This window comes from Nestor notabilis, unplaced genomic scaffold (assembly GCF_000696875.1).
Source record: "Nestor notabilis isolate BGI_N333 unplaced genomic scaffold, ASM69687v1 scaffold23755, whole genome shotgun sequence".
NCBI lineage: Eukaryota > Metazoa > Chordata > Aves > Psittaciformes > Psittacidae > Nestor > Nestor notabilis.
This window is the reverse complement of record NW_009930933.1, coordinates 38,740-66,649: the sequence shown is the minus strand read 5'-3', so window position 1 is coordinate 66,649 and position 27,910 is coordinate 38,740. Positions and strand designations below refer to the sequence as shown.

The 27,910-nt window shown below is 36.5% G+C and overlaps 1 protein-coding gene across 1 annotated transcript; it reads left to right on the top strand.

The window, feature by feature from the left end:
- On the top strand, positions 1-27,910 carry SACS (sacsin molecular chaperone). The gene is given in 8 exon segments (XM_010015655.1): positions 1-82; positions 2,512-2,597; positions 6,157-6,268; positions 7,536-7,682; positions 8,881-10,363; positions 12,709-12,800; positions 16,121-19,181; positions 19,183-27,910. Coding segments are annotated over 6 exon segments (13,287 nt in total). The 5' UTR covers positions 1-82; positions 2,512-2,597; positions 6,157-6,252; the 3' UTR covers positions 27,671-27,910.

Below are 27,910 nucleotides of genomic sequence, written 5' to 3'. Positions count from 1 at the left end.
GATGGTATCAAGATTGTTGATCTTCAGAGGTCTCAAAATCAAGTTTTTCTGAAGCTTCAGTCAAAAGGGTTGAAAGGAGGAGGTATGACAAATGCTTGTCTCTGTTCATAAACTGGAAGGTCAAAGCATTTTCTAATGCAATCTAGAGTTAATTGAAATTATTCTTTGCTTTGAATGGGAGGCTATTGTTTTACTTGCGAGTTCTAGGTATCCCTTCACTTGTTCTATTCATTCTGACCCAGGAAAATTAAACTTCTCTTTCTAAGTGCCTTGGTGATTAATTTTTTATTTGTAATTTCATGTGTAGAAATTAGAATATTGCTGTACTTTGGGATCAGTAAAGCTTGGCTTGCAGTAGAATTAATACCTGCGTTGTCTCATACAATATAAGATGAATACTTGTAAGCAGTTCAGGTACTTGAAAGGACACCTTTTCAGTCACCACTGTGTAGAAGACTAATACTGGTGAAAAGCTTTTGAATTCTTCTGGGTTGTTTGTTTTTCTTTTGATTCCGTATGTTTAGTTACCTTTTTGTTACAAAAAAGCTGGTATATTTGTTTGTATAGTATCTTGAATTAGATTGATACCTGAATATCTTCAGAAATGTTCTAATTAAAATCCGTAGTGATTATGTTACTTGGTTGCTATCATCAATGTTCTTTCAACAGTAACTTTAAAAGAAGGAAATAAATGCTAATGGCATGGTAGGATGAAAAAGGAAACCTTTCTTTTCATGCAGGTATTTTATTTGGTGTCACAAAATATCGTATTTTTTAGCCTATGTAAGCCATCAGTATACTGGATTATGGTTTTCTAGTGATAGAGAGAAGTGAATTGTTTGTATATTAGCCAGAAGTTCATGTTCACATTCTCCTGAACCTAAGTCTCTAACCTTCTGCTCAAAGCTGGGGCAGCTCTGAGGTCAGACCAGGTTGCTAAAGGGTTGATTTGTTTGAGTTTGGGAAGCCTCCAAGGATGGAGAATGCACAGGCTCTCTGGGTTCCCATTTCAATGCTTGACTACCCTTATTGTGGAAGAAGTTTCTCCTTTAGATTTGTGGAACCAGTTTTATGTTAAATATGACCAGCTCTGATACTGAAGAAAAACCAGTTCTGCCTTTGATAGGATGCAGTAAGTCATGATCTCCAGACAGAGTAATTTTTGTGACCTAAAGTAGAGCAGCTTTGGTCTTAAAAGTAAAGAGAGAGTAATGTCTACTTTGGTCCTGTCACTTACAAGTTAACTTGTCTGTTTTTGTGGTTCCCATAGTGAAATGTGTTTAAACACTTCCGCTTAACTGCCCAATTTAGGCTTGGAGATCGGTTTCTTGATTTAAGAGAATTTCTCCTAAGAAAAGAAACACCCAAACTTTCCCACTATTGATCAGTTCACCTTATTTTAGAAGTTTGCATGTTGCATGTTGACTTCCATATACTTCTGTATACTGTAAAAATAATAAAACTATAAAATCCTTTCTGCACTTACAGCCATGAGTTGCAATTCCTTAGTTTTTTTTTTTTATTGGTGCTGTTAAGTTACCTTAAACATAGTGATATGAAAATTTCATAAAGACAAGATGTTTGATGTTTTACTTGATGTTTTTTGTCTGCAAATAGATAGATAACTATCTCCTTTTTCCTCACATTGCTGAGAATTCTGTGGTGATTTTGTTTTTAAAATGTTTTATTCCGTAATATATGTAATGTGTGTGTTTGAATCTGTGTACTATATAAACACACATATATGCAGAAACGGGGAGAGAGAGAGAATAATTACTTCATTAATAACTTTTAAATAAAGTGATGGGGCATCAGTAGAGTCTCTTTTCCTTGTGTGGATTGCATCATGAATATTTGAAGCACATGTTTTAGAGGTTTGGATTTAGGGAGCTGCTCTTTAGTCTCAGACTGGAGTTTGAAATGAAGAGTACTGAACCTTTCTCTCTGTGATAGACTCTTCCTCTTACAGCAGAACTTCGTAATGCTTGGTAGCACTCTCTCAGGTAACCTGAAGCCTAGGTAACACCAAATCTAGCACCAGGCCCAGCATCACAGTATGCCAGAACAGGAAGTGTACACTAGAGCTGAAGTGTACTGTGCCTCTGTGTAGCTATCAGTAGAGATCATCACTGGCTATAAAAAAGTTAGAGCCACAGCTGCCCTAGAATACCATCCTGCTGCTTAAAAAGTACTAGTCCTTTAGCAGTTGATACATTTGAACATCCGGTTGTTGGAGTTCATGCAAAGATTTAGCTCCCAAATTTATTTAGTCTAGATATGAAACAACATGTTGACCTTAACATCAAAGAGTGCTATTTTAACTTTTTAAATAAAAAACTGTATAATGTGTTTTTACAGTTGATTTTGGAAATACGAGATTTAACAGTATCAGGCCTTGAGTTAATTTAAAACAATTTGCTATATTCCCAGTAAATGTTTAGTGAGTATTTTTTAATCTGAAATTAAGTGCATAGTAGCATAATAGACAGATTGTTTTTTGTTTGTCTTTAGGTCGTTTTGGACAAACAACTCCACCACTTGTTGATTTTCTGAAGGATATTTTAAGAAGATACCCAGAAGGAGGACAGATTCTTAAGGTATATAACACATGGTACTTTTAGCAGACATTTAATAAGCATGACATAATGCCATTAATTTGACACTTTCCAGCAAATCTTGCAGTTGCTGTGCCTCTTTAGATACTCATTTTAGTATGGGAAAGGTATGTTTCCATTCCTGTGGACAAGGCAAAGTGAGTTGTGGGTTTGACATTTCTGAGTTTGCTTGTCACAGATGCCTTTGTAAGTTACAAACAAACAAAACACAGATGTGATAATTAAATCAGAGACTTCATGATGTATTTTATATGAGTTATCTAAAATGTTTGTTTTGCTTATTATTTGTTGCTCATCTCTGCTATAAGCTATGTAGTATACATAATAGTATATACAAATTTTGGAAAGCGATATTTTAGTATTAAGATTGGGATAAGATGAAGACTTGGAAACAAGATTTTGTTGTGGAATTTCTTGGTAGCTATATTATTTTCCTCATTGGACTATGGGAGAGTCATAAAGTTTCATCCTTAGATTAAGAAGGCTTTTATGATGGGAATCTTTGAATAGCTTTTGGGAAACTTGCTCCAGAGTGATAAGAATAATGAACCCATCGGTTTTATGTGGGCTGGAAAACATTTTTAGTCCAGACATTGGTTCTCATAACAAAAGAATGTTGCAGGATTTTCTGAACTGAGGTTAGTGTTCTTTATGGGGTTTTATCATTGGTCCAGGAGACTTCAAAGTATGCAACGGTAGGACATGTTGTGTTGTGATGCTCCACATTTGAACGTTGAATGTTCTGTGTAGAGACTTAACAATGGAAATGGCAACATTGATTTAAGCACTAAAAAAAATTTCAGTAAATTAGATGGTGAACTGATAAAGTAGAGTTCACCTCACCTTACTTCAGACATATCTGGAGCATGTTCTCCTGTGAAGAAGGGCTGAGGGAGTTGGGGTTGTTCAGCCTGGAGAAGGCTCTGGTGAGACCTTATTAGGTGTTTAAACATACAAAGGGGGCTTATAAAGAAGATGGATAGAGACTTTATACCACGGCATACAGTGACAGGACAAGGGGCAATGTTTTGAAACCGAAGAGGGTAGGTTTAGATTGGACATAAGAGATGTTTTGGGATGAGTGTGGTGAGACACTGGAATAGGTTGTCTGGAGATGTTGTGGATGCCCTATCATGGGAAGCATTCAAAGTCAGCTTTGAGTGACCTGGTCTAGTGAAATTGTCTCTGCCCATGGCAGGAGGGTTGGAACTAGATGATATTTATGGTCTCTTCAAACCAAAACCATTCTATGATTCTATAATCTGAAAAAATACAGACCATTCTAAATTCATCAAGTCCCACAAGGGGAAAGACAGGTACCTTTAGAAGATGACTTGTCTGATTTATTGTAGCTTCTTATGCTAATGTCTGGAAGTGCCAGTTTGATATTTTAATTTTTTTTTAATTGCACCTGTGGTGATTAGTTCATAGTTGGATGTTAAATTTCTCATCCAGAATGCTTCATCACATGGATGTTAGGAGGCTCATTTCCTTTGTATATGCGAATACAAGATTCTACTGGGATTTGGTGCAGGTACATGTATATATTTATCCATATATATAAAACACACAAATGCACATGGTGACAGTTGCTGGCAGTTCCTGCTGTCTCTTGGAAGGTTTTCTTTGCAACTCTGGAAGAAGTTGATTATTCTTAGTGAGATAAGCATAACTTCAGTTGTTTTGGCAAACTGCATGCTGGATATATTATGAGCAGTGCTTGCGCATTGGATGGGATGCTTACATTTTTACTGTTTCCCAGTACTAGTTGAATCTGTAAGATGCATTTGCATCGTGAAGGGTTCAGATCTTCTTAACAATTTAAACCCAAATTTTCATTCCAGTGTGAAGAAATAAGTTAATGTCCTTAGGAATCAGGTGGGTAAATCTAAAAGAAGAAACGTTCCTCTTTTCATGGTTTACAATTTAGAGTTACCAGACTGTTAGCGTGGAATTACTACCAGGAATTTTGCTGATCTCTTAAAATTCATTTCACTGTTTGGATTCTTCAAATACAATGCTTTTGCAGCTGAATGTAGGAGATGCTCTGTGTGCCACAGCATGAATGCAAGTCTCTGACTACATGGTAGTTTTCATACTTATTTAATATTTCTAGAGGCTTTTGCTGTCTTTCTGTATCATCTTGAATGATTGCTGTGATTATTCTTTTGGAAGAATTGTATGTTTTTTGTAATTGAATACCTTACAGAGAGAAATTCTTTAAAACATATTTATGCTGAACTGTGTGTATATTTCTTGCTACCTCAGCATATGCTTCAAAATTATAGTGACAATATAAACAATATATTTTGGTTACTTGTGAGAAAGGCCTTATAGACTGAATATACTGTCACAAAGTGAAAAATCAAGGGGTTAATAGTTTTGAAACCAGGTATTGGATAACAGTGATCTTATTTTACTGTCAACAGTATATTAGAATACAACCTATAATATCTGCTGCTAGTTGATGTGTTAGTTCTAAGTGAAGATTCATCTTGCTAGCAAGTCTTCTATTGTTACGAGTAATTGACTGAAATCTATGTTGTACGAATACATTGGATATGATGTGATGTACCTTCATAGCTTTTCAACTCAGCTGGGATACTTCCTTATGCCAGACTTATACACACCCAAACAAATGTACACACAGATGTGTATGTGTGTTTATTTGTATATATGAATGTGTATCTTTGGAGCCCTTCTACACTTTGATGATTCAGTGTAAATAGAGCATTGTGTGAAGCTCTAATCCTGTAGGTATTTATAATCATGCTTACGTGTCTGCAGAGTATAAAGCTATTGAGGTAAATGGGACTGGATGGGCATGTTTTGTTAATGGCAGTGCTTACAGAACTAGTTTGTTGACATTTTAGTTAGAGTTTTCCATAGCTCTCACCACTGGTAATACTATTTAACAAATAATCAATATAAGCCTCTGTCTAGAGCTATGGGCTTCATTCAGCAGGTGAGCTCTGTTGGTTCATGATTTACAGTTACTGGTCAGAACTGTTGTGCAGCCCTTTGCTGAAAGGGTGTTAGGAGTGAGCACTGTGGCTCGCTCTTGAATGCTTGGTTCATACTGTGAAGTGTTAAATGGAATTCAGCAGATGTAAAGTGTGATGTTTATTGCCCTTCTATGATTTGCTGCTTCACTGTTGTCTTCAGCTGTTGTGTGGGCTTAGCAGCAAACTTTGATTATTTTTTTTAATTGTTTTTTTCTTCATTGTTTTGAGACTTTTACAACTCTGATTTGGGATAATATAGTAGTAACAGTTTAGTAGCTTATTTCTTAACTTTATAACTGTTTATGTGTGGAATTTGAGCTCCAATCATGTTCATAGTATTTGGCTGTATATTCCTTTTATAATATCTACTTTCAGGTAAACTGGATAAAATTATTTTCGTTGAAAAGTATGAACACAATTATACTCAAGACAATTGCTTATTATTTTCTATTGTTTAAGTTGGAAAGCCATTGCTAGAATATGTAAAACATTACTGCATTATAGTTTTGTTTTTGTTTGTTTTTTTTCTGCCTCAGGAACTGATACAGAATGCAGAAGATGCTGGTGCCACAGAGGTTAGGTTTTTATATGATGAAACTCAGTATGGAACAGAAACTCTATGGTCAAAGGACATGGTACAGTATCAGGGTAAATATAATTTTTATTAGTTTTGGCCATTATCCATCAATATGCATGTGGTTCTGTGTTTTTCTCCTTGCTATTTAGAGATGACCACCTTACGAGGTGCATATTTTGTCTATGTTGATAATTCTTTTCCAAAGCCAGTGTTTGCTGTTGAAGGCCTTACACTGTCTTCTTTCAGGTTATCAGTAGCAGCTTTCCAACTGCTTCTAGTTAATGCTGTTTGAGAAAGCCTACATGTTCAGCTTTATTTCAGGTAACTTCTCCCAGGGTGACTGTATATCCTGGGGCTTATTTCCCTAGGTTCACTCGCTATCTCAATATACACAAAAGGATTTTTAGTAGAGTCAGTAAACAAGATTTAATAAGACCTGGGATAAAAGAATGCTTTGGGTATTAGGCAGTAATTTCAGGTTTTTTACATACTCACCTCTACCTTTTGAGAGTGATCTCCAGTTCTTAATGTAAACATGACCCTACATTTCAGCTTTCTCTGGGCAGTTCTGTTTTCTTCTCCATCTCCTACTCTCACCCTTGCACCAACCTTTGCTCCATGCTGTTGTGTACTGCAAATGTAGTTTGTTGTAACTTTAGGGTTTTTATATCATCTAATATGGCTTCATGTGGTTGAGGTCAGTTACATATTTATCAGACAAATTAGTTTGCGTAATCATCCCAAAAGACATTCAGTTATTATTTGAAGACTTCATAATGGGTGATCCACTACTTCTTGTTTCTAGCTTGTTAATCAACCTCATTGTGCCTTCCAATTTGAACTTGTCTGTCTTTCTAGAAACAGGTTATCATTATATCTTGCCATGTATCCCTTCCAGTGGAGGTATTAATAGACTGTGATTGGTACATCTTTCAAACATTTTTGTGATAGACTGAACAGATTGACTTCAAGCCTTTTGCCACAGGACACTTATTCCAGAAGTTTTGTTTTCTGCTTTCTGTTCAGTTTTTCAGAATCATTCTTTTAAGATGTGGACACCAGAACTAGATACCACATCAGAATATAAATCTCTTAAGTACCATATACAGAAGTAAATCCATCTCCTTGCTTCTGCTTTTGCTGCTACTCTGTATCTCCCTTTCATCACCAAGTATAATTTGGTGTCAGTTTGAGCCATAGTTTCCCCATAAACTTGCACATGCAGACGTTATAAAGAAACACTTTTGCAGTTCTGTGGACTTCTTTCCTAGAATTTTTTCTCGGTTACGTAGTTTTCTTCTGTCTGTTATCTTTTTAACACTTGCCTATTTATTATAGGGCCAGCATTTTATGCATACAATGATGCAATTTTCACCCCTGAGGACTGGCATGGTATACAGGAAATAGCAAGAAGCAGAAAGAAAGATGATCCCCTGAAAGTTGGACGATTTGGAATTGGCTTTAATTCAGTTTATCATATAACAGGTACTCTCAATAGATATTTTAAAATTAAAATGTTGCAGTTTTGTTAAATTGTTTAATTATTTTAGATATTAGTTTAATATCTATAGTGCATTTTAAAATTGGATCTCTGGCTAGGTTTCCTTAAGAAGCATTCATATTTTTTTAAAACCCTGTGAGTTATCCTTTGGCTTTTGAAGTTTTCTAGAGAAGATGTGTTTCTTGTAGTAACATCATTATGTACTTAGTCCCTTGTGTTGAAATGAACATTCCTTTACCCTGTTATTTCAGTTAATGCACTGCTGATCATATTAAAAAGGCCTGTAATACAGGGTAGATATGTAAGTAGAAGTGTGGAACTTTAGACCAGACTGATACTTCTATGCAGATTCTTTGCATAATAAGCAGTGATTTTATTTCATGCTAGAAAGTTGACTCCATAATAAAGGTGTATGCACACTAATGCTTTCTGGCAAGATGTTTTATTGCTGTATAGCATAAGCATATAGCATAAATGGTGCTTACAGTCTACACAGTTAGTACAGGGTAAGAGTAAAATTTTTGCTGAAATAACATTTTTAACTTGTGAAGTGAGTTTGTAGGACACATGATGTTTTTTCACAGTATGTTAGTAGTGCATGAATAAAAGCCTAATATGTTAAGTGGTTTGATAATTCTGGGAATTTATGCTTTTAAACATACAATGTCACTGTCTACAAGCCTTTAAGATCTGCAAGGTATGAATGTAATAGAATACACCTTTACTAAGTTGCTTTCTAATATTTTCAGGAAAGAAAAAAAAGTTAAAATATATTGGAAAATGTTTTGGAAAAAACAAGCCACCTTTCTGTTGCTCACTGTTTGCTAGAATGCAAATAATTGAATGACTGTTTATGTACCTAATTGCAGACTAGGGGTATCCTTGATTCTTCACTGTCAATAAGCACTGAATTATATGTTATCGGAATTACAGAATCATGTAGGTTGGAAAAGACCTCTGACAATGAGGCCAGTCATAAACATAACCCTGCCAAGTCCATGCTAAACTGTGTGCCTAAATGCCACATCTAAATACAATATAAATACCTCCAGGGATGGTGACTCAGCCACATCCCTTGGCATTATACTTGGTTCATTGCCCTTTAAAAATTTCTTCCTTAGGACTGTGTGTGAAAAATAAGTTGATTTAGGATTATTAATAATTGTTTTTTTATGTATACAGATGTCCCCAGTATTTTCAGTGGTGACCAGATTGGAATGCTTGATCCCCATCAAACCCTTTTTGGACCTCATGAATCAGGCCAGTGTTGGAATCTAAAAGAAGATAGCAAGGAAATCAATGAACTTACAGACCAGTTTGCACCATTCATTGGTGTATTTGGCAGCACTAAGGAAACCTTTAAGAATGGAAACTTTCCTGGTACCTTTTTTCGTTTCCCACTTCGTCTGCAGCCTTCCCAACTGAGCAGCAATGTTTATGACAAACAGAAGGTTTTAGAGTTGTTTGAATCCTTCAGAGCAGATGCGGACACAGTATTGCTCTTCTTGAAGAGTGTTCAGGATGTTTCATTGCACATTAGGGAAGCTGATGGCACTGAGAGGCTGATTTTTAGAGTAACTGCTAGTGAAAACAAGGCCTTGAAACATGAAAGACCCAATTCTATCAAAATCTTACGAACTGCAATAAATCAGTATTGTAAGGGAATTCCAAGCAATAGCATAACATGTGTGACATACCATGTAAATATAGTTGTAGAAGATGAGAATGTTAAGGATGCACAGAAAACATCTTGGTTAGTATGTAATTGTGTAGGTGGTCGAGGAATGTGTACTGAACTGGATTGTTTAGCTGATGACTTGAAATTTGTTCCTACTATTGGAATAGCCATGTCTTTGTCAACTAACGGGGAGGAAAAAGGAGCTGTAGCAGACTTTTCAGGAAGAGCATTTTGTTTTCTGCCTTTACCTCCAGGTGAAGAAAGCAAAACTGGACTCCCAGTTCATGTTAGTGGTTTCTTTGGTCTCACAGACAATAGGAGAAGTATCAAATGGCGAGAGCTGGATCAATGGAGAGATCCAGCAGCTTTGTGGAATGATCTTCTTGTGGTAAATATAGTGCCGAAGGCATATACCACCCTTATTTTGGAAGCTATCAAACGAATGGAGACTGAGGAGAATTCGGATTTTCCATTGTCAGCTGAAAGAATTTATACGTTATGGCCTGATGAGAACAAAATCAGGGTACCCTGGAAACCAGTTCTAGAACCTCTTTTTAAAGAGCTGCTCCAGCACACAGTTATTTACTCAGTGAGTAATCAGTGGATAAAAGTGGAACAGGTGCACTTTTCTGAAATGGATGAGAGTTTGGGGTACACACAGTCTGTTCTCAACTACCTCCAGAATTCAGGGAAGCAGATTGCCAAGGTACCAGCAAATATTGCTAGTGCAGTGCATCTTATTATTTCTGCTGCTAAAGCTGTGAAAAAAGTGACTCCTGCTGTAGTACGGCAAATACTAAGGAAATCTGGACACAGTGGACCTGCTGAAGAAAAGCTTCATCTTTTAGAATTTGTGCTTTCTGATGGAGTCTACAGTGAACTGATTGGATTGGAGCTTTTGCCATTACAGAACGGAAACTTTATTCCTTTTTCCTCATCTGTGTCAGAACAGGACATAGTTTACATAACCTCAGAAGAATATTCCAGGTATAGTTAATATTCCAAATGCCATTTTTTTTAATGTTAAACAGAGTTTCAGACTTTTGTTTTCTTATCAGCAAACAAAATAATAAGCAGCATCCTGTAATATAATGAAATAATGCATAGATAGAACTGTTTTCTGTAGATATGTATGTTTGTGTGCATATGTCTCATTTGAAAACTTTGACAGCTACTTGCCATTATAACTTTATTAAGAATTGTGTGTTCTAGCCTAAACGGAATACCTCAGGATACATTTCAAGTTAGCTTTCTTCTGAGAATTATAAATAGGAGTAGGTTAGAAACATGCATACTAGGAAGTACATAAAATTATGTAGTAAGAGCTTTCATTAAACCTAAACAAATTTATTTATTTATTTATTTATTTATTTACACAACACTTTCAGTGAAGGGTTTAGTACTAGACACTGGTTTTGGGAAGTAAGCAGATACCACCATGGAAAGAAATGGGCTTGTCCTTTACATCTGTTCTCCCTTTGTTCTTTCCAGTTGCTCTCCAATTAATTTTTTTTCTTGCTTATTTCCCAGCTGCATCAGTATTTCAATTCGGTTCACATTTCATCAGCCAAAAAAGCTTGCACTGCCACTGGGGAGGTGATAGCAAAGAGCAGACTAGCTGGAATAAGTGACCTTGGGGTCACAGGAGAAAGCGTGACTAATGCTCTTTATGTCTGTACTGGATTACAGATTCATAAAAGATTTGCTAAATCTGAACCCTTCTCTAAGTAACCTCTTAAGAGGTGTTGCTTGAAGTCACTCGGACACACCGGATGCACTTGTAGCTGTTCCTCCTTGTAAAGTGTTAGCCATACATATGTTCACATACACCCCTCCTTCTCTCTCCAAGTTCCACTGATTTTCAGTTCCTCAGTGTGAAAGAATGTGACACTTGGCATGTGCTCGGCTACTTTTACTGCCCTATGGACTGTTCATAAGGGAAATAGAGGTGGGTTGGAGTGCACCAGTGTAGATGATACTAAGTTAAAAGGGCTCTGAGTAAGGTCCTTATGTATAGACAGCACATCTTCAAGAAGGTTTTAATACATATATAGACAACACATCTTCAATAAAAGCAGTTGGATGCAGGTAACTGGTCTTCCCATGTTGCTTCAGAGGAGTTTGCTTTTTTTCCAAAATCTGCTGCTGTTCTTTTTCTGTTATATTCTAAACCCATAAACTTTCTTGTCCTACTCAAAGCCTGTGATTCTAGCGTCTTCTTAAAAAGAATAAAAATTATCTAACATCTGTTGTGACATTATTTATTTATCTTTTGCTATTCATTCACTTTGCTTTTCTTTCCAGAAGTTAAGCCAGTATACATACAGAAAACATTCCCTGCTTCCGACTAGTCATAAGATAGTTTTCTTGAAACTTAATGATACCACTGTATCTTACTCAGTTCATGTTGTGTCAGTAATGGTCTTAGTTTAGTTTAGCCTTGTAAAATTAATACAGAAGCATGTTATAACAGGTATAAATATACTTTCTAGCTATGATAATACAGAGATTTGAAATTATAGTGCTTTATTTGCCTTTATTCTTGCCTACAGTAATTATTTTCAATGCTAATGTTATAAATATGATAAACGACTTAGGTCAGATGTTTTAAAACACTTTCAACTTAAGAGTTTGGCTCTTTGTATATTCAAATTTGGAGTCTGCTAGAAAGGTGAAATAAGTTCTTATTAATTTCTTTCTGTTAACACCTGTGGAATAACAAGATTCTGTGTTAGTTTATGTATATTTAACATACTGCTGTCAGAATTAAACTGCATAGTTATTTTTTATTTCAGGAAGACCAGAACCCTAAGAAACTATTTAGCTTTAAGTGCTAATTTAAATGAAGGGTGGGATGAGACTGACTTTTGGCTACAATAACCTTAACCATTGTCTGCAAATCTTTTGAAATCCGCAGATCTCTGTGAAGTCCTAGAATTACATGTTGTAATTTTTGTATGCTTTGAAATAGAATCTTTAAAGGACACAGAATAGTAGGTGCTATTTGACTTTTTTTTTTTAAATACAAATAGATGAAAATAATTTCCTAACCCCAGTTTTTCTATCAAAAGAAAACTTGTTTAGACCTGCTTTGAAAAGAAGAGTAGTTGGAAAATCAGTTTCTTACTACTAACTGCTTCTAAATGTCTGGGTTTTTTTATTTGTAAGAAAATGCCCACTGAAAACCCTATTCTGCATATGTAAGCAATTGTTTATCATGATGGTTACCATGCTGGTAGTGTCTATGAAGCAACATAGATAAATGATGCCTTGCTAAAGTGTGGTGGGGTTTGTTTTATTTACCTGTTTATTTTTTTTAAATGGTCTGCTAGATCACGCTTTCCTGGCCTGGAAGGAAGGTTACTCTCTGATGACCTGAAGCCTGAGATTCTAGCTGCTTTGAAAGAAGCTGCCAAAAGCAGAGGTAATAAATATGTCTTTCGTAATCTTATATAAGGAACAGATTTCTAATGGTTGAACAGGCTAATTCTAAACTCATGTTTAAAGGAATGTCTCTTTCGAAATTGAATTCGCATAAATAAATTGATCATCAGAAATAACTATTTAAGATATGATAGACTCATTTAAATTGGAAATGACATGAAAATTATGGCAAAGGCAAGGGGAGAAGGATGAAAATTTATATTAAAAGAATAGATACTCACTTATTATAGCATATATTCAAGGTTCAGTAATTTTGTTCAAATAGTATTCCTCCACTTAAGACACTCTGAATTTTAGTCTGCATTTTTAGAATTTGCATATGCAATACCCGTGTTAGGTTTTGGTACTGCAGGTCATCTCTTGTATCACAATCAGAAGTGATCACATCAGTGCATTTTTTAAAAACCAAGTAAAACCCACTTAAGCATCTAACCTCCAGCATACCTGTAGATCATATAATTTCATCAAGTGTTTCCTGAGTCTTAATTCATAGCTTATGGTTTTGTCAGCATGACAAAAACACTGAAATATTTTTCAGTACTGAAATACTTCCAGTCTTGGTCAAAAGACTTGGTGAAGAAGTTTGCTGTATCTGTAAATGAGATGCTTCTATGTTTAACAGCTTTTACAAATAATTTCTTTTTGCCTCTCTTCTACTCAGTTTGTCTGTATTTACCTTTCCACCCTTCCTCGTTATGCGTTTGATTGGTAAATTTGAAGTGTTGTTTTCAGAAGTGTTTTCATCTAAACACAATTTGCAAACAAGTCACTCTTCAGCTTATTTTAGATAGTATGAGTATATGGTGAGCTATTCTTCAATGTCTAGAAAATGTGCTTTTCAGAAAAAGATTCTTGCCCCTCTGTATTTTTGAATTGCTCAGTTAATCAGAATTTTTTTTTAGACAGAAGACATTAGAACCAGACATAAAATACTATAAATCATTGTCTTGATTTGTTTTTTTTTTTTTTTTTTTTTTTTTTTATATTGTTTTTCATGGTCTTCAGTCCTTCAGTCACAGTCCCCATTTCTTCAGTCTGTTCTGATGCAAAGCAGTCCTAAATCATGCTTAAACAAAAAAACAGAGCAAACCAAGAAAAACAGAAGCAGGTTTGATGGGCCATATCCTTCAACACAAAAAGCAAAAGTGACTAAAATGAAACCCCCCTATATATTCATGAAGTAATCCCTTGCTGAGTTCTCAGACATTCCTTCACTTTCAGGCTTATTCTCCAATTTGCAAAAGAGTCTATCTAGTCTTTTTAGTTCCTTGGAAAAGTATTCACATTTAAGGTCTTGCTTGTCTCTCTTCTTTCTCTGGCAGTTTTTTTTGAAGGATGTTTTTCTAGGGACTTGTTCTTGGTTGGTACTATGCCTCTTATTGATTCGAAGACCCTACTTTTGTAAATGAATACAACAAGTATAATTCTTCTAAATCTACAAATGCTTAGGGCTTTTAAGATGATCCTTTGCAAGACTCTAGTGGCCTACTTTTCATTCTGCCTCCTCCTAAATTATTCTTCATTCTAAGATTTGCATAATTGTACAACTGCAGTATCATAAAAGCTGTATGTTATACATAAGTATTAAACGGGGTTTTGGCAGGTTATGAGACCTTACTTCTCAAGAATTTTACGTACATAGCTGTAGAAATTAGAGATATTCCTGATACAATTGCAGAAATAGAAACTTCCTTATATTTTTTCTTTGAGAGGATGGGATGCAGGTTTTTTTATTGTGTTGTAAAGAGAAAACCAGATCTTATTTTTTCCCTCCTGAAATGTGTACTGTATTTTTCTAGTCGGTAACTGTTTCTATATTTAGTGTGTTAATGTGTAACTCATGGGATGTTTTCTAAAAATTGATTTGATTATATTCTAGCCCAACAGCTTCTCTGGGGATTTTCAGGTATGGTTATTAAATGAAGATGTACTGGTTTGGATTGAAGCTTGATATTTGTGTGAATTTTGTGATTATCTGTTCTTGTTATGCCAGCTTACTTGTAAATAAAACGTGACAAATAGATCTGCCAAAAGATAGCTACCAAAGATAATTATGATAAGAGTTCTAAATACATTTTGAGGGGGAATTGATGAAGAAACCCTTATAGTTATGTTACATGGAAATGATCAGTATTTTCATTGGGCTTTTCATTGGTTTATTTCCTGTGTGGGAAGATTTCCAGTATTTTAAGATCACATGTATGGATTTTAATACATGGATTCTAAAGTTCTGTGCTCAAGCCTTCTGAAAGAAATACTTGCAGCAGTGGACCAGCAAGAGAGGGATGCATTTAAAAGCTAAGCTTAAATCCCACTATTTGAGTAGAGAACTTCAGAATCAGTAGTAGGACATCCTTCCTTTAGCTTCATACCTACAGAGGTATGCATTCTGTTAATTCTATTGAACAGTTAGCACAGATAAACACTGCAGTGCTCCTACTACTGGTTTTCAGCAGAGCAAGGGTAGTAGATAGTATCTTTAATTGGACTGTTGCTATTAAGGAAATGGCAATACTATCTAGATGGAAGAAAGATCTGAAATTCAAATAAATGTCTTGCTTCCATTTCTGTCATTATTTTTGATGTCGTTGGAAGGTGGTGGTATTTTTATATTCTGCATTATTTTCTTACCTCCAGACATTCTGCAGTTTTTAAGTATAAACTGTCTATTCATAATTAAGACATGAATGTCAACATATATTTCTTTTAGTGAGGACTTTGGTAATAAGAATAAAACCATATATATCTCAACTTAGTTTCAGCACAACTGAGTCTTATTGCTTGTCACTTTTAGTGTAAGATCTGCACTTGAGTTGCTCTTTGCTCTATCTAATAAACAACTCTTCAAATCTATTTGAACCTTTGCAATTATAGGCAAATAATGGATTAGATTCATATTTACTGTTAGACAAACAAGTAGTGTAAAGAACCAACCAAACAAAAAAAAGTTTGAAGCTTCTACTTTGATTGTAAATCTGTAGTTGCTATGAATGCCCAAGAACTCTTGTGCCAAACTAACAACTTCAGTAACACATTGACAATTTTCAATTTGTTTTTTAATGTTTTTACTAATATGGAATGCATTTGCTTTTAATTAACTCCTAAACGCAAGGGGAGCTGGTATCTGCAGTTCTACCTAACAACAAACAGCTTTTTCCACAAAAAGAAAAGGCAGAGCACAAGGTGTTAGAATTTTTTTTTTTTTCTCCTTCTCCTCCGCTCCTCACAACAACCAAAAGCGCTTTTTTATGTAACTCTGCTCTGTGATTTTCATGGCTTTTCCCTTTTCTGTAATTCCAGGAAGACCGTGCACTCAGCTGCAGCTTCTGAACCCAGAAAGATTTGCCCGGCTCATTAAAGAAGTTATGAATAGCACATGGCCTGGCAGAGACATGGTGGTACAGTGGTATCCAGGTTTGGAAGACAAAAATCACCCACCAGTTTCCTGGCTTAAGATGGTATGGAAGAACCTATATATACATTTTTCTGATGACTTGAGTGTGTTTGATGACATGCCACTTATCCCCAAGACACTGTTAGAGGAAAACCAAACATCAGTGGAACTGGTTAGATTTAGGAATCCATCACCTATCATTCTGGAAGATGAATCTGAGGCTCAGCTCCCGGAATATTTAGCTGATGTTATTCAGAAAGTTGGTGGAGTTGTACTTAAGAAGCTGGATATTTCTATCCAACATCCACTTATAAAAAAATATGTGCATCCACCATTACCAAGTGCTGTTTTACAAATAATGGAAAAAATGTCCTTACAGAAACTATGCAATCAGGTTGCATCATTCCCATCAACACATAAAGATGCTCTTAGGACGTTCTTAGCTAGTTTAACTGATGTAAGTGAAAAAGAGAGAAGAATTATTCAGGAATTGCAAATATTTAAAAAAGTCGAAAAATCATCTGATGAAAGTGTTCCTGTTTTTACTGGGCTAAAAGGTAGTCAGGTATTACACCACACTGCCAAAATTCCTCCTGGTCTAAGATTTTCTACTGCAATAATTGACAGCAGTGATGAAGCTACTATTCGCTTAGCCAACCTGCTGAAAATAGAACAACTGAAAAGCACAGATTGCTTGAAGTTTATTATACAAGACATAAGAAGTGATTTTTATTCATATGATGAAATCACACAAATAATGCAATGGGTTCTTGAAAATCTGACTTTTCTGAAAAATGAAAATACTGATGTGATAGATTGGCTGACATCACTAAAGTTTATTAAGATTTCACAGGAAAAGATAATGTCAGCAAACGAACTCTTTGATCCTGAGGTAGAACTTCTGCAACATTTGTTTTATGCTGAGGAAGAAATTTGCTTCCCCCCTGTTATTTTTACATCTTCAGATATTCTTCATTCTCTGAGACAAATAGGATTAAAAAATGAGGCTGGTCTTGAGGAAAGTGATGTTATGAGAGTGGCAAGTAAAATTGAAAGTTTGCATGCTGACTCCAACACCAACCATGATTTACTGTTAAGAAAAGCTAGAACTCTCTTGATGATTTTGAACAAAAACCATGCACTGCTTCACTCATCTGAAACAAAAGCTGCACTGAAAAAAATAAAATGGATTCCTGCATCTAAGGAAAGGCCTCCAAATTATCCAGGGTCCTTAGTTTGGAAAGGAGATCACTGTAATCTCTGTTCACCACCAGAAATGTGTGATATATCTCATGCAATTTTAGTTGGCTCCTCAGTTCCTCTTGTGGAAAGTGTGCTGTTGGATGTAGAAAAAGCACTTGGCATTCCCAGAAAGCCCGTTATAAAAGCAGTCTTAAAACATTTCAAGGTGGTGGTTGATTGGCACAGTTCTAAAACTTTCAGTGATGAGGACTATTACCAGTTTCAGCATATCTTGCTTGAGATTTATGGATTTATGCATGACCATCTAGAAGAAGGCAAAGAAGCTTTTAAAGCCCTGAAGTTTCCCTGGGTTTGGACAGGTAAAACATTTTGTTCCCTCACACAAGCAGTAATAAAGTCAGTACCTGATCTTGATCTCCAACCTTATCTACATTATGTGCCAAAAACTATGGCGAAGTTTCACCAGTTGTTTAAATGTTGTGGTTCCATTGAGCTGTTAACACCAGACCATGTTTCTATGGTCATTCAGAAAATATATCTAAAAAGTGAGCAGTCTCTCTCTGAACAAGAGAGTAAACAAAATCTTCATATTATGTTGAGCATCGTAAGATGGCTGTACAGCAATCAGATTCCTGCAAGCCTGCATACACCCATGCCACTATACACTGGCAAACTTCCTTATAAACTTGCAATGAGGCCAATTCATGAGTGCTGTTACTGTGATATCAAAGTTGATGACTTAAATGATTTGCTTGAAGATGCTGTTGAACCAATAATTTTGGTGCATGAAGACATACCGATGAAAACTGCTGAGTGGTTGAATGTCCCATGCCTTAGCACAAGATTGATTAATCCAGAAAATATGGGATTTGAGCAATCTGGGCAAAGAGAGCCTCTGACGGTAAGAATTAAAAACATATTGGAAGAATACCCTTCCATTTCAGATATCTTTAAAGAGCTTCTTCAAAATGCTGATGATGCTAATGCAACGGAATGTAATTTCCTGATTGACATGAGAAGAAATATGGACATAAGAGAGAATCTTCTGGATCCAGGAATGGCAGCATGTCATGGCCCAGCTTTGTGGTCATTCAATAATTCTGAATTTTCTGACTCCGATTTCCTAAATATAACTCGATTAGGAGAGTCTTTAAAAAGGAGTGAAGTTGACAAAGTAGGAAAATTTGGACTGGGATTCAATTCTGTTTATCATATCACAGATGTTCCTATTATTTTGAGCCGGGAGTTCATGATTATGTTCGATCCAAACGTTAACCATATCAGTAAACATATTAGAGATAAATCTAACCCTGGGATCAAAATCAATTGGAGTAAACAACAGAAGAGGCTGCGAAAATTTCCCAATCAGTTTAAGCCATTTATAGGAGTTTTTGGTTGCCAGCTACCACTGACTGTAGAATCTCCTTACAGCTACAAAGGAACGCTTTTCAGGCTGTCCTTCAGGACTAAGAAGGAAGCTAAAGTGAGTGAAGTCAGCAGCACATGTTACAATACAGCAGACATTTACTCTCTTGTGGATGAATTCAGCATTTGTGGTCATAGACTGATAATATTTGCTCAGAGTGTAAATTCAATGGTTTTGAAATACTTGAAAATTGAGGCAGATGATCCTGGGGTGGCACAAGATGTTGTCACTATCAAAAAAAATCTGTTTTCTTCCAAAGCCTTGACTGCACCAAATGTAAGTGTTTTAAAGGAAGCGGCTAAACTCATGAAGGTCTGCAGCAGCAGTAATAAAATTTTTACCAAAGTCCTCGTGTATCTTACAGATAGTAGTAGAAGAATTTCACCATGTATTTAGGCGAATTGCTGATTTACAGTCACCACTCTTCAGAGGTACAGAGGATGATCCAGCTTCCTTCTTTGAAATGGCTAAATCTGGACAGGTGAAAAGATCAGCTGATGAATTGCCACAGAAAACAGTAGATTCAACAACATGGCTTATATGTTCTTGCATGGACACTGGAGATGCTTTAAAATTTTCATTGCATGAAAGTGGACGAAGACTAGGTCTTGTTCCCTGTGGTGGAGTAGGAGTGTTGCTGTCTGAAACCCAGGATCAAAAGTGGATTGTGAAACCTAATTGCAACACCATAGGTGAAGTATTCTGCTATTTACCTCTACGAATAAAAACAGGTTTACCTCTTCATATAAATGGCTGCTTTGCAGTTACTTCAAATCGGAAAGAGATCTGGAAAACAGACACGAAAGGAAGATGGAATACAGTGTTCATGAGGCATGTTATTGTAAAAGCCTACATAGAAGCAGTTTGTGTTCTGCGTGACATGGCAATCAATGGTGAGCTAGTTGACTACAGTTACTGTGCAGTGTGGCCAGATCCCGATTCAGTTCATGATGATTTTTCTGTTATTTGTCAAGGGTTTTATGAAGACATAGCTCATATGAAAAGCAAAGAAGGGATCAAAGTGTTTTCTGATGGTTCCTCTTGGGTTTCCATGAAGAATGTAAGGTTTTTAGATGACTCTATACTGAAACGACCAGATGTCGGACCTTCAGCCTTCAGGATCTTTCTGAAGTACCTTAAAAAAACGGGTTCCAAAAATCTGTGTGCTGTAGATCTCCCGTCCTGGGTAAAGACAGGATTTGAAGAAGCAGGATGCAAATACATACTATTGGAGAACACTTTCTCTGAGAAACAGTTCTTTTCTGAGGTATTTTTCCCTAATGTTCAGGAGATTGATGCAGAGCTGCGTGATCCTTTGATGTGTTACGTTCTCAATGAAAAAGTTGAGGAGTTCTCAGGAATTCTTCGTGTTACTCCATGTATTCCCTGTTCATTGGATGGACACCCATTAGTTACACCATCAAGGCTGATCCATCCTGAAGGAAGAGTTGCAAAGTTATATGATGCTGAAGATGGAAGATTTCCCTGTGGCACCACTCAGGATTATCTTAACCCAGTTATTTTGGTTAAACTTGTTCAGCTGGGAATGGCTAAAGATGATATTTTATGGGAAGACCTGATAGAACGTGCAGAGTCAGTAGCCGAAATTAACAAGACTGATCATGCTGCAGCTTGCCTTAGAAGCAGTATTATATTGAGTCTTATCGATGAAAAACTAAAATCTAGGGACTCTAGAGCTAAAGAATTTGCTGCAAAATGTCAAACCATCCCTTTCCTACCTTTCCTTAGCAAACCAGCAGGCTTCTCACTGCACTGGAAAGGCAGTGATTTTCAGCCTGAAGCGATGTTTACAGCAAATGATCTTTTCACTGCTGATCATCAAGATATAGTTTGCCTAATAGAACCAATCCTTAATGAAAATTCCCACTCCTTTAAAGGCTGTGGTGCTTTGTCATTAGCTGTCAAAGAATTTTTGGGTTTGCTGAAGAAGCCAGCTGTTAATTTGGTCATAAATCAGTTAGAAGAAGTTGCAAAGTCATTTGATGGGATCACATTATATCAAGAAAATATCACTAATGCTTGTTACAAGTATCTACATGAAGGAATGTTACAGAATGAATCAACAAAAGCTATGATAACTGAACAGCTGACAAACTGTAGTTTTATTTTGGTTGAGAATGTGTATGTTGATCCAACAAAAGTGTCTTTTCACTTGAATTTTGAAGCAGCACCCTATCTCTATCAGTTGCCTAATAAATACAAAAATAGTTTCCGTGAGCTCTTTGAAACTGTGGGTGTAAGACAGGCTTTTACGGTTGAAGATTTTGCTGCAGTTCTGGAATTAATAAATCAGGAAAGAGGGACCAAACAACTAACAGAAGACAGCTTTCAGCTTTGCAGGAGAATAATCAGTGAAGGAATATGGGGCCTCATTAGAGAGAAGAAGCAGGAATTTTGTGAGAAAAAGTATGGTGAGATTTTGTTACCCGATACTCGTCTTGCACTTCTGCCTGCAAAATCTTTGTGTTACAATGATTGTCCATGGATTAAAGTTAAAGATACAACCATTAAATATTGTCATGGTGATATTCCAAGAGAAGTTGCAGTAAAACTTGGAGCAATACCAAAACGCCATAAAGCTTTAGAAAGATATGCATCCAATATCTGTTTTACTACCCTTGGAACAGAATTTGGCCAGAAAGAAAAATTGACAAGTAGAATTAAAAGCATTCTCAACGCCTACCCTTCAGAAAAAGAAATGCTGAAAGAGCTCCTTCAGAATGCAGATGATGCAAAAGCTACAGAGATCTGTTTTGTGTTTGATCCCAGACAGCATCCAGTTGATAGAATATTTGATGAGAAATGGGCACCACTTCAAGGACCAGCACTGTGTGTTTACAACAACCAGCCTTTTACAGAAGATGATATTCGAGGAATTCAGAACCTTGGAAAAGGTACAAAAGTAGGAAATCCCTGTAAAACTGGACAATATGGTATAGGTTTCAATTCTGTTTATCATATTACTGACTGCCCTTCTTTCATATCTGGCAATGACATACTTTGTATTTTTGATCCTCATGCTAGATATGCACCAGGTTCAACATCAACAAGTCCAGGTCGCATGTTTAGAGATTTAGATGCAGATTTCAGAACACAGTTCTCAGATGTTCTGGACCTCTACTTAGGAGATCACTTTAAACTGGATAATTGCACAATGTTTAGGTTTCCTCTTCGAAATGGAGACATGGCAAAAGTATCAGAAATTTCCTCAGTACCGTGCTCAGATAGAATGGTCCAAAATCTTTTAGATAAGCTGCGTACAGATGGAGCAGAACTCTTAATGTTTTTGAACCATATGGAAAAAATTTCTATTTGTGAGATAGAAAAAACAACAGGAGCACTGAATGTGTTGTATTCTGTGCAAGGCAAAATCACTGATGGAGACAGACTGAAACGGAAGCAATTCCATGCATCTGTAATTGACAGTGTAACTAAAAAAAAACAGCTAAGTGAAATACCTGTGCAACAGATTACTTATACAATGGATACTGAAGACTCTGAAGGAAATCTTACAACTTGGTTAATTTGTAACAGGTCAGGCTTTTCTGCCATGGAAAAGGTATCCAAAAGTGTGGTTTCAGCCCACAAGAATGAGGACATTACTCTTTTTCCACGAGGCGGGGTGGCAGCTTGCATTACTCATAATTACAAAAAACCCCACAGAGCGTTCTGTTTCTTACCATTATCATTAGAAACTGGATTACCTTTTCATGTGAATGGACACTTTGCTCTGGATTCTGCAAGAAGAAATCTATGGCGTGATGATAACGGTGTTGGAGTAAGAAGTGACTGGAATAATAGCCTAATGACAGCGCTGATAGCACCGGCCTATGTTGAACTGCTGATTCAGCTGAAGAAACGCTATTTTCCAGGCACTGATCCTACAGTATCAGTGCTGCAAAACACACCTATTCATGCTGTGAAAGACACTTTAAAAAAATTTTTATCCTTTTTTCCAGTTAACAGGCTTGATATTCAGCCGGATTGGTATTGTTTGGTGAAAGCAGTTTATAGTTGCATTTATGAAGATTTGAAGCGTCTTCTACCTGTTATGCGAACACCAAATATTGAGGGTTCTGATTTGCATTCTGCTGTTATCATCACATGGGTTAACATGTCTACTGAGAACAAAGGCAGGCCATTCTTTGACAATTTACTACAAGATGAATTGCAGCATCTCAAAAATACAGAATACAACATCACAACGCGGAAGACGGTGGCTGAAAATGTTTACAGACTGAAGCACTTACTCTTAGAAATTGGATTTAATTTGGTATATAACTGTGATGAAACCGCAAATCTTTACCACTGTTTGGTAGATGCAGATATTCCTGTCACCTGTGTGACACCTGCTGATGTCCGATTATTTTTGATGACGTTTTCTTTTCCAGACTCTAATTGCCACATTGGAAAGTTACCCTGTCGTCTTCAGCAGACAAACTTGAAACTCTTCCATAGTCTCAAACTTCTGGTTGACTACTGTTTTAAAGATGCAGAAGAAAATGAAATCCAAATTGAGGGCTTGCCACTCCTTATTACTCTTGACAATGTTTTGCAAATTTTTGATTCAAAGCGGCCAAAATTCTTAACAACATATCATGAATTGATTCCATCTCGCAAGGATCTCTTTATGAACACATTGTATTTGAGATACAACAATATTTTACTTAGCAGTGAAGTAGCGAAAGTCTTTGATATCAGAAGTTTTGCTGAATTGTTATCATCTGTGCTGCCTAGAGAATATAAAACTAGAAATTGCATGAAATGGAAAGAAAACTTTGCAAGTGAATCTTGGCTTAAAAATGCATGGCATTTTATTAGTGAGTCCATAAATATTAAGGAAGAGCAAGAAGATACGCAAGCAAAATTTGATGGTGTTGTTGAAACTTTGAAAGATTGGACTTTACTTCCAGGTGTGAGGTTTACTGTCTCAGCTAATCATCTTGTTGTGCCAGAGTGTGATGTTTTGCTGCCCCTCAGCATTATGCATATAGCTGTTTTTCCAAATGCTCAGAGTGATAAAGTCTTTCACACTTTAATGAAAACAGGTTGTATTCAGCTGGCATTGAACAAAATTTGCTCCAAAGACAGTGCTTTAGTGCCTTTGTTGTCAGGATGTACAGCAAATATAGATAATCCTTCAAGTATTCTGAAAGCCATACAATACATGGTGCAGACATCAACTTTTAGGACTGAAAAATTAGCAGAAAGTGACTTTGAGGCTCTCTTAATGTACTTCAATTGCAATCTATGTCATTTGACATCTCAGGATGACATTAAAATTTTAAAGTCTCTTCCATGTTATAAATCAATTAGTGGCCGATATATCAGCATTTCAAAATATGGGATGTGCTATGTCCTCATGAAAACCATCCCATCAGTAGAAGTAGACAGATGGACACACTCGACTTCATCAGCTTTTCTTGAAGAGAAGGTTCATTTGAAAGATTTGTACAATGTGCTTGGCTGTGTCTCTGTGGATGATCTTGAAGTGTACTTGAAACATCTTTTGCCAAAACTTGAAAATCTGTCTTATGATGCAAAATTAGAACACTTAATCTACTTAAAGAATAGGCTAACTAGCATTGAAGAAACTTCAGATATGAAGGAACAGCTGTTTGAAAAGCTTGAAAGCGTTTTGATCATTCATGATGCAAGCAACAGATTAAAACCTGCAAAATATTTTTACGACAGGACTGTAAAAGTCTTTGAAGTTATGCTTCCTGAAAAATTCTTTATACCTCAAGATTTTTTTAAGAAACTAGAGCAGCTTACAAAACCAAAAAATCAAGCTGCTTTCCTTTCATCATGGGTAACTTTTCTACGTCATATTGGATTGAAATTCATTATTTCACAGCAGCAGTTGTTACAGTTTTCTAAGGAGATCAGCATGCGAGCAAATACAGAAAACTGGTCTAAAGAAACACTACAGAATACTGTTGATGTCCTCCTGCATCACATATTTCAAGAAAGAACTGACCTTTTGTCAGGAAATTTTCTGAAAGAACTGTCATTAATTCCTTTTCTGTGCCCTGAACGAGCTCCAGCAGAATTTGTTAGACTTCATCCTCAGTATCAAGAAGTTAATGGGACACTTCCTCTAATACGATTCAATGGGGCACAGGTGAATCCTAAATTCAAACAGACTGATGTGTTGCAGTTGCTGTGGACTTCGTGTCCCATTCTTCCTGAGAAAGCAACCCCTTTAAGCATCAAAGAGCAAGAGGGAAGTAGTCTTGGTGCACAAGAACAACTTGAGCAAGTTTTAACTATGCTAAATGTTAACTTGGACCCTCCCCTGGACAAAGTTATCAATAACTGCAGGAACATATGCAATATAACAACTTTGGATGAGGACATGGTAAAAACTAGGGCCAAGGTGCTAAGAAGCATTTATGAATTTCTTAGTTCGGAGAAAAGGGAATTCCGCTTTCAGCTTCGAGGAGTTTCTTTTGTAATGGTGGAAGAAGGTTGGAAGCTTCTCAAGCCTGAAGAGGTGGTAATTAACCTTGAGTATGAATCTGATTTTAAACCGTATCTTTACAAACTGCCTTTAGAACTTGGTACTTTCCATCAGTTATTTAAACATTTGGGTACTGAAGATATTATTTCAACAAAGCAGTATGTTGAAGTTCTAGGTCGCATATTCAAGAGCTCAGAAGGAAAACAATTGGATCCTAATGAAATGCGCACAGTTAAGAGAGTAGTTTCTGGCCTGTTTAAAAGTCTTCAGAATGATTCTGTCAAGGTTAGGAATGACCTTGAGAATATGAGGGATTTTGCCCTTTACCTTCCCAGTCAAGATGGTCGGTTGGTGAAGTCTAGTATCTTAGTTTTTGATGATGCACCCCACTACAAAAGCAGAATCCAAGGTAACATTGGTGTGCAAATGCTTGTTGATCTTAGCCAGTGTTACTTAGGTAAAGACCATGGTTTTCACACTAAACTGATAATGTTATTCCCTCAGAAACTGAGGCCTCGCTTGCTTAGCAGTATTCTTGAAGAACAGTTGGATGAAGAGTCTCCCAGAATTTGTCAGTTTGGAGCATTATGTTCTTTGCAGGGAAGGTTACAGCTACTGTTGTCTTCAGAACAATTCATCACAGGACTCATCAGGATTATGAAGCATGAAAATGACAATGCTTTTTTAGCTAATGAAGAAAAAGCAATAAGACTTTGCAAAGCTTTGCGAGAAGGTTTGAAAGTTTCCTGCTTTGAGAAGTTGCAAACAACATTAAGAGTTAAAGGTTTTGCTCCTATTCCCCACAGCAAAAGTGAAACATTTGCTTTCCTGAAAAGATATGGAAATGCAGTAATCCTGCTTTACATACAACATTCTGACAGCAAAGACATAAATTTCCTGTTAGCATTAGCAATGACCTTAAAATCTGCAACTGACAACCTGATTTCTGATACCTCATATTTAATTGCCATGCTGGGTTGTAATGATATTTACCGGATCAGTGAAAAGCTTGACAGTTTAGGAGTGAAGTATGACTCTTCTGAGCCATCAAAACTTGAACTACCAACACCTGGCACTCCTATACCAGCTGAAATTCACTATACTCTTCTTATGGATCCAATGAATGTATTTTATCCTGGTGAATATGTTGGTTACCTTGTTGATGCTGAAGGTGGTGACATATATGGATCGTATCAACCAACTTATACCTATGCAATTATTGTACAAGAAGTAGAAAGAGAAGATGATGAAAGTCACAGTTTTCTAGGGAAGATTTACCAGATTGATATTGGATATAGTGAATATAAAATAGTGAGCTCTCTTGACTTGTACAAATTTTCAAGACCAGAGGAAAGTTCTCAGAGCAGGGATAGCACACCTACTACCCCAACCAGTCCTACAGAATTTCCAGCACACGGACCTAGGCCAATTCCACCTCTCTTTGCTGGCAGAGAGGGCCACAAATCAGTGTCTGCAAAACATCACTCTCCAAAAAAGATAAAGTCAAACTTGTTGCCAGAAATATTAAAAGAAGTGACATCTGTGATTGAACAGGCATGGAAGCTTCCGGAATCTGAAAGGAAAAAGATAATTAGGAGGCTATATCTTAAATGGCACCCAGATAAAAATGCAGAGAATCTTGATATAGCTAATGAAGTTTTCAAACATTTACAGAATGAGATTAACAGGCTAGAAAAACAGGCCTTTATGGATCAAAACATGGACAGAGCCTCAAGAAGACCATTTTCATCCTCTGCTTCTCGATTTCAGTCTGATAAATTTTCATTTCAGAGATTTTATACTTCATGGAATCAAGAAGCTACAAGCCACAAATCTGAAAGGCAACAGTATAAAGAAAAGTGTCCATCTTCCACGGGGCCATCTTACTCGCAACGCTTTTTTGTCCCACCTACATTCAGGTCTGTTGGCAATCTTGTAGAGGCACGTCGATGGCTTAGGCAGGCCCGAGCAAACTTTTCAGCTGCAAGAAATGACCTTCATAAAAATGCCAATGAATGGGTATGCTTTAAATGCTACCTGTCTACTAAACTAGCCTTAATTGCAGCTGACTATGCTGTGAAAGGCAAATCAGACAAAGACGTAAAACCAGCAGCCCTTGCACAAAAAATAGAGGAATATAGTCAGCAACTTGAAGGGCTTACAAATGATGTTCAGACATTGGAAGCATATGGAGTAGATAGCTTAAAAACTAGATATCCTGACTTACTACCTTTTCCACAGATTCCCAATGATAGGTTTACTTCAGAAGTTGCTATGAGAGTGATGGAATGTACTGCTTGTATCATAATCAAACTTGAAAACTTTATACAGCAAAAACTGTAACCAGTTTGAAGAGGTTAGGGAACTGTTTTGTCAAGAGCTTAGGTAGTTCACGTGATGGGATACAAACACCATTGTGCAGGTTACTGAAAATCCAGTGGGTTACATATTGCCAAGCAGTTCGGAAGCATAGCACACAAAGGTGGATGGTACTGAAGTACTTAAAATTGAGATTTATTTAAATGGGATTTTTCTTTAACTGAGCCTGCTGTATAAGCAAACTGTAAAACATGAATATTTTTT